The sequence below is a fragment of the Scaptodrosophila lebanonensis genome, unplaced genomic scaffold (genome assembly GCF_003285725.1).
Source record: "Scaptodrosophila lebanonensis strain 11010-0011.00,11010-0021.00 unplaced genomic scaffold, SlebRS2 tig00000001-arrow-pilon, whole genome shotgun sequence".
NCBI lineage: Eukaryota > Metazoa > Arthropoda > Insecta > Diptera > Drosophilidae > Scaptodrosophila > Scaptodrosophila lebanonensis.
This window is the reverse complement of record NW_022060529.1, coordinates 29,526,224-29,540,895: the sequence shown is the minus strand read 5'-3', so window position 1 is coordinate 29,540,895 and position 14,672 is coordinate 29,526,224. Positions and strand designations below refer to the sequence as shown.

The following is a 14,672-nucleotide window of genomic DNA, read 5'->3' as shown; positions in this document are numbered from 1 at the left end:
TTTGTTCAAACGAATTTGTGTTTAACTGAAATGCCGTTTTCATACGAGCAATATCAGCGCTAGCCTTATCAAATTTCTGTAGGCATTGTACTAGTTTAGTGCTAGACGTAGCTACTACTTGTTGCTTCCCAGGTTCCGACATGGTAGAGTATAACCAAAATAAAAACTCTAAGCAGATTGCAAATAAAAGAAAATGGAACCAGAACTTTCCTAACAGCCCTCGCAAATACCAACCCGCTAAAACAGCAAGAGAAAAACTGAAATGCTCACAGATTACAACAAAACTCTATGTTTATATGTATGCAGCTGCAACAAACCATACCAAAACAAGTAGAGAAGCTAAAGTCGGGTATCCCGACTTTGAAATACTCTGTACATATGTGTAGAATAATTATGCGTGTATGTGTGTTTTTGTGTGTGTCTGTGTATGTCTCGTGTGCCTGAGCAAAGCAGTAACAACAACAACAGCTGCGGGCACTACTTGGTCTTATGTACATATATGGCTATAACTTCTTGTTAAATCCGCCTATCATGATGAAACTTGGCATTTGGACTTATAATAACTAAATGAAGGTACCAAGTTTGAGTTCGAAATTCCAAGTATTACGGGAGGTACGATTTGCGGGGGAGAGGGGGGAGGGAGGTTAATTCCAAAATACACATATGCTGCGTATTCATATAAGACATCTGGGATTAAAATTTGGTGTCCCTAGGTCTTATAGTCTCCGAGATATAGGCGATAATACGAATGGAAAATCGTGAAAACCCCCATAGGGGGGAAGTGGGGTGGAAAATAAAAAAAAATAAAACAAACTTGCACAGCGTACACACATAAGGCATCTTTGTGCAAAATTTGGTGTCTTTATCTCTTATAGTCTCTGAGATCCAGGTGTTCATAAGGACGGACAGACAGACAGGGCTAGATCAACTCGTCATGCTGATCAAGAATATATATACTTTGTGGGGTCTGCCACGCCTCCTTCTGCCTGTTACATTTTCAGCTCCCGCAAACCTAATATACTCTTGTACATTTTATGTACAGAGTATAAAAACAAACCCTTAAAAAATAAATAAATAACTTAAAAATATTTGTTTTGATGTTAAGAATCAGCTTAATAGTCCTTTTTTAATTATTGTTGTTTGTTTTGCCTCGAGGTTTTGTTAATAATTATGTCTATGAGGGTATATAATGTGTTAATTTGTGCAAGGTATGGTGTATGTATGTATACTTGTATAATGTAATCATGCAGTGGTTAATGGCGAGTATGTATGTATGATTATGTATTTGTGCATGTAAAGTTGTTCAACAAAATAAGTTAAATGCCAAAAATTGAGCCGGCATAAGCATACACGTATATATAGACACATGTATGTATGTGAATAGTCTTTGTTGAGGAACGCTTTGCAGCACAGGCGTGCATTCGCCGTACATTCGCCTTTTCGCTTCAGGCGTGAGTATTAGCATGACCGCCGATCCGATCGAACGCACACAGCGCAAGATAAATACAGTCCACTATTAACACAAACTGATAATAAACATAAGTGACCAGGCATTGACATTTTCGTATTATTGATTCATAATCATAATTTAGTCCTTCGAGCCGGATCTGTAGTGTACTAGTGCTCATTTGATTATTGTTCACCATGGAACAGTTAAAGACATTGATGGCTGGCCGTGCCAGGCTAAAGGCAAGTATCACACGCATACTAAGCTCATCGGAGAAACTTCACGAAGGAAGTACTCTGGATGTTGTCATATGTCGATCACAGATGCTGCCTACGACACTGCTTGGGCACGCCTAATTGAACAATACAATCGCCCACGGCATATTGTAAACTCTTTGTTGGATGTATTTTTTGGTTTGCCTACAACTAGCAAAAGTGATGCTCGAACTGGACGCTACTGCTGGATCATACACTTGCTTCTTACGAAGATCGATTTTGAAACGCGTCGCAAATGGATAGAGGGAAGCCGTGAACCCGTGTAGACATTCTCTTGGGCAACGACTACGTTTGGAGCACCTTTACTGGTCAGAAAAGATTTGACAACCATGGCAATGTAATTGCCATTTCTACAACATTTGGATGGGTCATAACATCAGCTGTATTTATGCATTCATCAACAACTACTGCTACGCTTCATACTGCTGTGAATATCGACGCCTCGCTCCAGCGCTTTTGGGAGTTAGAGGATGTATATCACAAGATGAATCAGGATCCAGACATGGAAAAGGTTGAGGAACACTTTCTCAGCTGCCATTCAAACGGGAAAACCCAGAGTTTTCGGATACACTGAAAGGTGCAGTGTCACGCTTTTTAGATGTGGAGCGTCGTCTACAGCGCAATCCACCGCTACGTTCACAATACGTTAAATTTATGCAAGAATATTGTAACCTTAATCACATGCGGGAACTGCGGCCAGAGGAGATCGACACCGGGCAAACATTTTATATGCTACACCATCCTGTTATTGGTCCGAAACTGCGAGTGGTTTTTGACGGTTCATTCCAAGATTCCAACGGCTTGGTATTGAACGATGAACTACACACAGGACCTAACATACAACGAAACTTATTTGCTGTATGTACAAGTTTGTTTTTTCTGCAGATATTTTGAAGATGTTTCGTCAGATTCGGGTCAACCAGAAGCATCGCAACTATCAACGAATCGTATGGGCGGAAGACCTATCTACTCCAATCAAACACTATCAACTATGCACAGTCACATATGGCACATCGTGTGCACCTTATTTGGCAGAGTTTTGGAGCAACTGGCTCGCGACTACATAGACGAATATCCAACAGCAGCGAAGATTGTACTGGAAGATTTCTACGTCTACGATGTACTGACTGGATCCCACAATGAAGATGAGCTGGTTCATAAATGGAATGAACTCGTGCAGCTACTATCACAAGCCAACTTGGAGTTGGGAAAATGGGTATCCAATACCAAACGGATATCTACATCGATTCCCAAAGCAACTATAAGCATTGCCAATACATCACACAACGCAACAGTTAAGGTACTGGGAATGTATTGGAAACCAGAAGATGATACAATATCATACTATGTTCAACTCGCAACGGAAGCTGATAGCACCAAGTGCTATCAGATGTTTCACGGATCTTTGATCCATTGGGCCTATTAGCGCCAATTGTCATTCAATTTAAGATATTATTTCAACATTTATGGCTTCTCGACTTGGAATTCCCATTCCAAGCTCCCGCCAAAACTTGCAGACCGGTGGATCAAATGCCGTACCGATCTAAAACTGCTGCATCAACTGAACCTGCCACGGTTCGTTGACAATAAGGAAGATGACATCGAGCTACACGCCTTCTCAGATGCTTCAACGAAAGCTTATGCGGCTGTTGTATACAGTCGAGTTACGCATGGAGACGGCACTGCAACTGTTTCAATTGTGGCTGCGAAAACAAGGGTCGCACCACTGAAACAACAATCTTTGCCGCGCCTTGAGTTGTATGGAGCGCTACTGCTGATCCGCCTCATTCTATCAGTCAAGGCCGGACTACAACGCCACAAGGTCAACGTATATGCATGGAGCGATTCTACTATCGTAGTTTCATGGCTAGCTCATTCGCCGTCACGACTAAAAACGTTTGTTGCCAATAGAACTTCAGAGATACTTGACATCATACCACACACTGCCTGGCGACATGTCATCTCTAAAGAAAACCCAGCTGATTGTGCATCAAGGGGCAAGCTAGCGGCTGATCTAATTAACTTTGACCTTTGGTGGAATGGACCATTGTGGCTGCACGATACGAAAGAATACATGGTAAAGTTACGAAACGCACAAGTCTGTTCTTCTTTTTCAGATATACAAGCAAACGACGAATTGAAAACAACAGTTTTGGTCATCATGTCTACTACTACTCTCACAAAGTCACCACTCGATGAGCTTGCAGGACGGGTGTCCTCATGGCAGAAGCTGGTTCACATTGTTGCATACGTTATGCGCTTCATCCGTCGCTCCAAATCAAGACCTCTTTCCTTTAAGGAAGTTCAAGCAGCACGTTTTTATACTTACGGTACGCGCAAAAATGCTTTGACGATGATCGTCAACAAATACTGGAAAAACAACCACTTCGGAACCAGTCAAAGCTACGAAAACTATTACCAATAATTTGCAAGGATGGACTCCTACGAGTTGGCGGACGATTGGACAATTCACAACTGCCGATGGATTCCAAACATCCAATCTTGCTACCAAAATCACATCGCATCACACTACCAATTCTTCAACATGAGCATTGGGTAAATTTACATCCTGGTGTTTCTGCACTATTTGTCATCGCTCGGCAATAATACTGGATTCTTGGCGCACGCAATCTTATTCGTAAGATCACACACGAATGCAGCAATACATGGCCGATCTACCAGCTGTTCGAATCACGCAAGCACTTCCATTCGAAAACACAGGCTATGACTACGCTGGTCCCATTATTCTTAAAGAGCATCGCGGACGCAATCCACGTATGAGGAAGAGTTACATATGTCTATTTGTATGACTTGTTACATCCGCGCTTCATCTGGAACTCGTCACAGATTTAAGCACTGACACATTCATAGCAGCGCTACGCCGCTTCATATCGCTACGAGGAAAATGTGGACAAATCTATAGCGTCAACGGTAGGAACTTTGTTGGCGCAAAAACCACACTGGATGAGATGCATCAATTACTGGCATCAGAAGAACACAAAAATAAGGTCTCGCGCACATTGGCAGACGAAGGCATCAAATGCAATTTCATTCCGCCACAGCCGATCCGATCGAACGCACACAGCGCAAAATAAATACAGTCCACTATTAACACAAACTGATAATAAACATAAGTGACCATTTAAAGGCATTGACATTTTCGTATTATTCATTCATAATCGGTCTTTAAACACATTTTACTTGCACGAATTTGCAGCAATCAAACTTATTAGAGCTTTATGTTCAATTGTTGGCACAGAATACCTGTAAGCTCTCAAAAGAGTCCACCGAAACTTCCCTGGATTCCGACCGACGATCACCCATTAGGCAAGCCAGACAACAGTACCACAAGTAGGGCAGGGGGATGGTACACAAGACAGCAGCTCCACTGTCCAAGCGAGTACCGTAATAGGGGGGTGGTATGCAATACGACGCCAAATCCAAACAAGGCAGTAGCAAGATGGTATCCAAAATATACCAGACTCAAACAAACGAGTACGAACGAAAACGATTAATATTAAGAAAACCGATGTCCGCTCGGGCGCCAATGAAAAATCGCTAGGTTTTCAGCGATAAACAAACGAAACTACTTTCTATTAAATAAGTGACAGGCGGAATTCTTTGATTATGAATATGGCTTTAATAGCTTGGAATTGTATGGAACGATGTTTTAAGTGCGAGTATTAACAAACGAGTGATTTGCCTGCTGCCGCTACAAGTCAGCGAACCAGCATACGAAAGAATGTACAAGGAAAAGAGAGCGCACTAGAGAGACTTAAAAACTATACAAGGTGCTCCAACACAACATTTCATTTTGTAACATTTTCAGCTCTCGCAAACCTCATATACTCTTGTACATTTTATGTACACATGCCAAGTTGTAATCGAACTTTAAAGCCATTCAAAACAAAAACACTAATTGTTTTGCTTATAACCTGATTGATGGTGTTGATGGCGATTTTGAGCCGTGATAAAAAACGCTACAGTCGAGCAATCCCGACAGTGAAATACTCTGTACCCTGACAAACTTCAGGCACTGAGTTATACAAGGTGCGTTCCAAAGTAAACTGGATTTTTTGAATCTGGTGGCGCTATCTATATGTCGACTGGTGCGTTAGAATCTGCTATCTTTATCGATTGTCCAATAAGAATTTCATGACATTTCATCGATTGGAAGTGTCAGTATGTTTGTGTTATCGGTGCGAAAATGAGCTTCGAACAAAGAGATAACATTAAATTTTGTTTTAAAATTGGTAAAACTTTTACCGAAACGTTTCAATTGATGGAACAAGTTTATGGCGATGATTGCCTATCCCGTAGCAGAGTGCACGAGTCGTTTCAACGTTATCAAAGGGGTCGTGAGGACATAAATGACGATCAACATGTAGGCCAATCAAAATTCGGGATCACCGAAAATTCCATCGAAACTGTGCGCGAATTTATCAAAAATCATCCGAAATCATCATTGAAATTGATGGAAATGGAATTGAACATATCCAAAACATCGATTTATCGCATATTGACGGTTTTTCCGCACAAATTGACTGACCAAAAATTATTCAGAATCCAACATTCGAAGGACATCATTAAAGAGGTCAAAAAGAACAAAAATGTCCTTTACAATATTGTGACTGGTGACGAAACGTGATGTTTCCAATATGATCCCGAAACGAAACGCCAGAGTGCTGAATGAAAGGCACCGGACGAGCCGAAACCTAAAAAAAAGTGCATGGAGAAGTCTACAGTGAAGACAATGCTGATTTGTTTTTATGATTCCAAGGGTATTGTCCACAATTGAATTTGTTCCACCCGGCCAAAACGTTAATGCGGAATTCTACCTTGGAGTTTTGAAGCGTTTAGTATGCCATATTCGACGTGTTCAGCCCGAATACCGCGAAGATGAAAGTTGGCGTTTGTTGCACGATAATGCGCCGTCTCATAGATCGACGCTTGTGACCGATTATTTGACCAAAAATTACATTTTAACCATTAACCACTCGCCGTATTCACCTGATATGGTACCGTGCGACTTCTACCTTTTCGGAAAAATGCATTTGCCCATGAAAGGAAAGCGTTATGCAGATGTAGAGGCCACACAAAAGGCTTGCACCGGCATACTGGCGGCGATACCGACCAACGAGCTAAAACACTCGTTTGACATACTTTTGGATCGTGCAAAAAGCTGTATTGAAGCAGAAGGAGACTATTTTGGATAAATTAAATTGATTTTGCCGAAAAAAACATTTGTTGTTTTTTATTTTGAAAAAGTCCTGTTTACTTTGGAAAACACCTTGTATTATTTTTACCATGTTCATTCTAATCTAATAACATGTAAATTGGATTATATTCAGCCGTAATATGGAAAATCGCACCGACCACGATTCATTGGATTTTCAATTAACTTTCTTCACCCATGTACCCAAAGGGTAAAACGGAATACTTAATTAGAACGAATTTATTCATATGTATGTATGTATATCGATCTCCAACAACAAGGACTAACCCAAGTTGGTATCAAAGTTCTCCTAAACATGGAATAAGATTAGTTCTTCATATGCATCCCACCCTAAAATAGTTTTCATTCCTTACTCCCGTAATCCTTGCAAAAATTTGACAAATTTTGCATTCCGTTAGTGCCTTTGTCTTTAGCTACAGTTGCTTCTGATTTGGAGACGAGTCGATCTAGCCCTAGATCTCAAAAACTATAAGACATAGAGACACGAAATTTTGCACAATAATGCCTTATATGTGTTCGCCATACGAGTGTTTTATATTTTTTTTATTTTCCCCGCAATGGTGGATTTTCGGAAACGCAGTTCATATAATCATCTATATCTCGAAGACTATAAGCCTAGGGACACAAAATGTTATTCCACGAAGCCTTATATGAATTCGCAGAAAATGCGTATTTTTGAATTTAGCACCCTCCGTCATTCTTGAATTTTTGGATCAAATTTAGCAAAGATCTCCATTTAGTGATTATGAGTCTGTTTGCCATCATAATAGACCGATTTTAAAGGAACGTTTACCCATAAATGTAATCTTCGCAAAAGCGCTCCCCGCAGCTGTTGCTGCTTTAGTTCAACATATACTGCATACATACACTTATTGATGCAATTCATATGTATTTGTGTAGTTATACACCCTTTAATTTTTTTGTAATATTTTTAATTTCTTTAATTGTTCTATACATATGTAAAGAGAATTTCAAAATCGGGACACCCGACTGCGGCTTCTCCACTTGTTTTTATAAAATCAATCAAGAACTCGCCCTTTTCTTTCGGGTTGAGATCTTTTATGTTTCGACTGAGCCGGACAGGAATGAATTGGGACAATGTCACGAATGTATAAAAATTTTTATTAAAATAAATACGGCAATTTCCCTAGTATCACCTACTCATTTCCAATTTTATGTGTAATTTTGAATTAGAATTTCTAAATTATGCAAATAAAAACCATCTGCAAATTTAGTTTGGAATAATTCTATTTTTAAATGTATGATGTAATAACAATAAGTAGAGTAAAAAGAATCACGTGTTATTATTATTTTGAATAATAAAATCATAATATACGAGTAATTTCAACTTAATTATAAATATATGTGTACATTAATATAATTATAATATAATTAATTACATGTTATATATATATATATATATATATATATATATATATATATATATATATATATATGTTTAATGTACACAAATACAATTACAATTTATGAACACTACACGTGCAATCCTTACAGACCTGCCTATTTGCCTATTTTTTTCGCTTAAGCCTAATTACCGACTGCAAGTTAATGCATTTCTTCATTTAACCATTCAAATTAGACTTCATTCACAGTATTTGTTTTAGATATGCGGCATTATATATATGTATAAATATCTCAAATCATTATTGCAAAGACATACATAATGGAGTTATAATTTTTTTTTCTTTTTTTTTTATTATGTTTTGTACTATGTAAGTCTTTATTAATATTTAAAAATTAACTGCAAAAATTGCAGAATAAACCAGCATTATGAATTTTTTGTGAGCAAATAAAATAATACCGGTATTTTTCTGTGTTAACATTTGATTTTACATTGTCACATGACATATTTATTCTACAGCAAAACCACATGTTTCCTCTACAGCTTGTGTCAGCTTGTCACAGAGTTGCTGATAACTTTCATAGGGCGGCAAATCAATACGATTAAAGCACGTGTGCGCCTTGGGCAAATTCTGTGTAGGCACATCCGCCGTAAGGTGTATGGTAAACAGTCGCGGACCCACTGCACCTGTTGAGCCTTGCAGCGCACGAAAGCCTTGTAGTGGAACACGTGACGAACCGGTGACGAATTGCAACAGTCGTGCACGCATTTCAGAGGTGTAAGACTCGACCACCTGCAAAAAAAAGCATGTTTTAGGCATTCAATCAAATAGTTTACAGTCGAGCTTTTTTTTAGAAATTGCAACAAAGTGTAAATAAAATAAAATATCGATAGGTTAAAATTCGGAAACACTGTTCTGCGCTTTAATTTTATTTATGTACCCTATACAAGCAGGGTAAAAAATTTTGATTTGTACAAGTGTGGAAAAACTGGAACACCAAAATGCCACGCGTCAACAGCCTTAACGACCTAAACGGTAAAAGCTAGGAAGAAAAAAATATATTGCACATAATAGAATTAATTTTTATAAAATATTGTTCACCATGCTAATTTTGAAATCGTAGCGTGTCGGAATGAAAAAAGCCTGCTCATGCCTCTCTCTAACGAGCATAAAAGTAGTATAGCCAGTGAGTAAAGTTGAAGGCTGTTTGTTTCAGAGTATGGCCATTACCGTATTGAATTAATTCAGGAGCTCTAGCTATCTGCTACAAACGAAGGCTGTGGTCACAAAATACAAAAGACATACCTATCAGATCATGTTGGATCATTCAAATCAAAACAGCGCTTGTCTGACTGCTTTGTTATGAACAAATGGGGTTTGTTTACTTCGTTTATGATGATCGACGAATGAATGAAACTATCGAGACAAACTAGCATTAACGTATGATCGAAATAGACTAAAGATCGACTATTACTCGAGTCTGATCTTAAGTACTCAGGTCCGATCGTATGCATGAATGTTTTGTTTATAATTATGCGCAAATATAAACATATATGTATCAGAGAACTGCATACTTATACTCATACGCCCACAATACAAATATTGCGTGCGCAAGAAACGATGAGAGAAGAGTTGACAAAATCAATGTGATGATTAGTGAAGCAAAGACCAAGTACAACGCATGTGTATAACGGCGTTTTTCTTATTCTTTCTCATTATGAAGTAAATAATTTGCATTGTTTATGTTTTAGCAATATGTGCAAACAAATGAAAATATTAGTACATATTTACATACAAACATATACATATGTATATTAGTACATACATATTAGTATATATGTATGTACATACATATTAGTACACTAGCATTGCCCGTATTAACCCGGCTCAATATAATATTTCGAATTGTATTTATTGTATTCTATTAACATATATGTTTTTGCCTTATTAGTTATCAGTAGGAAGGCATTTAAGGTATTTAAATTTTCTGTTCTTGACAAAAAACTGTTCAGATAGTCCGTTACATTTTTGTTCTTGTAACTAATATTTCTTTAAGCTCGTTTTCCCCCCTTTGAGCTCGAATTTTCCAAAAGCCTTTCTTAGTGCGCACCTACACTATGTTGGATACTATGAAAGGATACTTGAGTCCAAATTTTAGCTACCTAGCTTTTACAATTTGCTGGAGTAAAACTTCCGATAGTTGAATCCACCGATACTATCGATATCGATACATCGAAGTTTGAATGCAATAAACAGAATATCTAAATACTAAATAATAACATCTTAAAATTTATTGAGATCAATTAGAACAAATCATATACATATGTATGTAAGTACATACATACATCTGCCCGCAATGCGAAGCAGAATATGCGTAGCTCTGTTATCGCTTCCTCAGTCGTTGCCTAACGACGGTAACTGTAAACTTTTGGTATTTTGCTTTTGAAATTAAAATGCGTATGTATATGATAAACAAGAAAGGAATACTAAAGTAGAGCGAGTTCAACTCTTAAATATCCTGTACCTCCCACGAAAAAGGAAAAATGAAAAAATAATTTTTTATTATTTTAAAAAAATATATTAATTAAATTAAGGGCATGGTCATGTACGTTTTCAACAGCATACATTTACATCAGTATCGTGACTCTGCGTGTTTATATGCGCGTGTATGTATTCAGCACAAAGCTGAACCAAAGCAGCAACAACAGAGCTACAAGAATGGGCAGCGATTTTGTTTATGGCTATAACTTACTTCAAAATTGACCTATCATGATAAAATTTGGCATACAGACACATAATCTAACTGGGTGTATATTCCAAATTTGAGTTCAAAATTCCAGGAATTACAGTAGTTATGAAAAACATGAATTGCGGTGTAGTGAGGGGTGTATCAGAAAAAATAACACAAACTCGTAATTTCTCGGACTCAGGAGAATCTGAATACTGAGTTTGGTTATTCTAGCTCTTGTTCTTTCTGAGATCCTTGCGTTTATACAGACGGACAGACAGACAAACAGACAGACATTCGCACGAAATTAGTATAGCTGTTACCTTTTGGGTACAGGCTATAAAAAATGTGAACCGAAGAAAAATAGCGTGGCAATGACTTGCAGTTGCCGTTGTTGTTTTTCGTTATAAAAATTTCATTTATGATTTAAAACCATAGAAAACTTTTTATTACAATTAAACAATAATGTTCGATGGTCCACTGTATATATACATACAAACATATACAGTGGCGAACACATGTGGATACATGTTTATCACTTTTCGTCTATTATGCCTATGAAATCTTTAAAAATGAATCAATCCTTGTAATCCTTTTTTTGTTTTATTGTTTGTGATATTGTTCTTTCGACGCTCTATAAAGTTTTTTTTAAAGAGTTCATTTTTCAAATAGCAACAAGTAAAAAAGCTAAAGTCGGGTGTCCCGACTTTGAAATACTCTGTACATATGTTTACAATAATTATAGAAAATAAAAAAAAATAAAATAAAATAAAAAAAAAATTGGATTGATTTTACCTCTCTCGGTATTCGAACTCACGTAAAGGGCTTATAATTGCACATTTACATAGCAATTGCGGTTGTGTGAGTGTATGTATGCCTATGCGCATCTATTCGTGTCTGTGGAAGCATTTTCGCAGTCAACCAAACAGCAACATCAACAACAGCCGCGGGCAGCGCTTGAGCAGCGCTGCAGCAGCAAATATATTTATGGCTATAACTTCTTGTTAAATCGGTCTATCATAGTGAAACTTGGCATACGGACACATAATTACTAACTGGGGGTATTTGCAAAATTTTAGTTCGAAATTCCAAGAATTACGGGAGTTAGAGAAAATCGCATTTGCGGTGGAGAGTGGGGAGGGAGGGAAATTCCAAAATATACATTTTCTGCGTATTCACACAAGGCATCTTGGACTAAAATTTGGTGTGCCTAGGTCTTATAGTCTCCGAGATATAGGCGATTATACAAATGGAAAATCGGGAAAACCCCCATAGGGGGGAAGTGGGGGGGAAAATCAAAAAAATTAAACAAACTCGCATAGAATACACACATAACGCATCTTTGTGCAAAATTTGGTGTCTCTATCTCTTATAGTCTCTGAGATCCAGGTGTTCATACGGACGGACAGACGGACAGACAGACAGACAGACAGGGCTAGATCGACTCGTCTTGTCACGCTGATCAATAATATACATACTTTGTGGGGTCTGCCACGCCTCCTTCTGTCTGTTACATTTTTCAGCTCCCGCAAACCTAATATACTCTTGTACATTTCATGTACAGAGTATAAAAATAGTACAATAATGGTTATACGTACATACATACATATGTACATATCTTCGTTACGCACCGGACGGACTGCCAGTCCTGACTAAACTGTGTGCTTCCTCAGCACGTTGTACGCACGATCGAGTTATCCCCGAAAAGTCCGACGCGGGACATTTAATTTTGATTTATAAATCGGGACGGCCCGCCAAAATTGGAGCGTTCGGCAACGCTGATATGTACATACATTTAAATTTTCATGTAGGCGTTATCCGCCTATATACATACATACATACATACATATATAAATGAATGTACATACATGCTATATATGTACGTACACAGGCATACAAACATACATATGTATGTGCATACATGTTTCTCTTTACTTTTTCAACCGTACGTAGAGAACCGCACACATAGACACGAACCTTTGCTTGGTCTGTGTGGGACTGTGTGTATATGATGTCCCCAACTATTTGATATATGCATTTTTTGTAATTTGTATATACATATAAAGTATATATATATATAAAGTTACTAATGAAAACCCTAATGCCAAACGTACTAAACAAAGAAAAAATTACTTTTAAAAATGTTAAATAATTTTTAATTAATTAACATTTCTTGCTCTGTCAGTGCAAGACGAATGAACATACATACATACATAGATGTATACATGTACATAGATGTGTACATATGTATGTGTGTACATTCACACATTAGTGTCGCACATTTTGCTTTGGCTATTTCAATCATTTGCACGCAACTACACGAACAGCTGCTTGTATGTGTGTGTATGTATACTTAGTTGTCCCCAACTGTTTTATATTTTGTATTGTTTGTTCTGCCTGCATTTGTAAAATGCATATTTTGAAAAACCTTGAACGCAAAGTTGTAGATTTAGTTACGTAGATTACAGTCCCCAAACTTTTAATTTGAAAAGGTGAATAAATATTAAAACCCCAATAATTCAAGCTCCACCACAAATCGAAAATCCGAGTATGCAGTTTTGTTTGTATTCTTTTACAGAATTTAAAAATCCAATTTAAAGTTGATTGGTGGAAAACTGAAGATTTTTCAAACAAACTTTGGAGCTAGTTTTCCCCCCTTTTAAGCTCGAATTTTCCAAAATCCCTTCTTAGTGCGCACCTTCACTATGATAGGATACTTGAGCCCAAATTTCAGCTTCCTAGCTTTTACCGTTTGGGCTGTGGGCTTTTGGCGCGGTTTCCTTTTGTGCCCCAACATTTTTTTTGCAGGAAAACTCTCATATTTCAGGCCCCAAAAATTTCAAAAAATCAAGTATGCAGTTTTTCTTGAAATTTGTTTGGGAGTATACAAACTAAGTTTGAGGTTAATCAGATGTAAATTGTAGAATATTCATACAAACTTTGGAGCTCGATTTCCCCCTTTGGGGCTCAAATTTTCCAAAACCCCTTCTTATCGCCAGCCTACACTATGAAAGGATATTTGAGTCCAAAATTTCACCTTCCTAGCTTTTACCGTTTGAGCTGTGCGTTGATCACCAATCAGTGAGTCAGTCAGTCAGTCGGTCAGTCAGTCAGTCAGGAAAAACTGTTTTATATATATAGATTACTAGCAGGTATTGCCCGTCTTAACCCGGCTCAATATAATGTTTCCAATTGTATTTATTTTGTGTGTGCATAACCTACCCATATGTTTTCACCTTATAAGTTACCAGTAGGAAGGCATTTAAGGTATTTAAATTAACATTTTCTGTTCTTGACAAAAAATTGTTCAGTAGTCCGTTACATTTTTGTTCTTGCCAAACTATTTCGTTCAACGAACATGACCACTATAACTAATATTTTTTAAAGCTCGTTTTCCCCCCGTTGGAGCTAGAATTTTCCAAAAGCCTTTCTTAGTGTGCTCCTACACTATGATGGATACTATGAAAAGATACTTGAGTCCAAATTTCATCTTTTACCGTTTGGGCTGTGCGTTGATCACCAATTAGTCAGGACAAACTGTTTTATATATAGAGATAACGCAACGTTTTAAGATAGACTATGTGCAAAAAAGGGGAATAATTATAAGGGTATATCCTAATTT

General features: G+C 37.6%; 1 protein-coding gene across 1 annotated transcript in view; it reads right to left on the bottom strand.

Annotated features, from left to right (window-relative positions):
* Positions 1–8,456: 8,456 nt before the first annotated feature.
* LOC115634707 (E3 ubiquitin-protein ligase Smurf1) overlaps positions 8,457–14,672 on the bottom strand; it is a 33,672-nt gene continuing 27,456 nt past the window's right edge. The window contains exon 8 of the mRNA XM_030532587.1: positions 8,457–9,114. Within this exon, the coding sequence (XP_030388447.1) occupies positions 8,830–9,114 (285 nt within the window). The 3' untranslated portion in view covers positions 8,457–8,829. The remainder of the gene's footprint in view (positions 9,115–14,672) is intronic.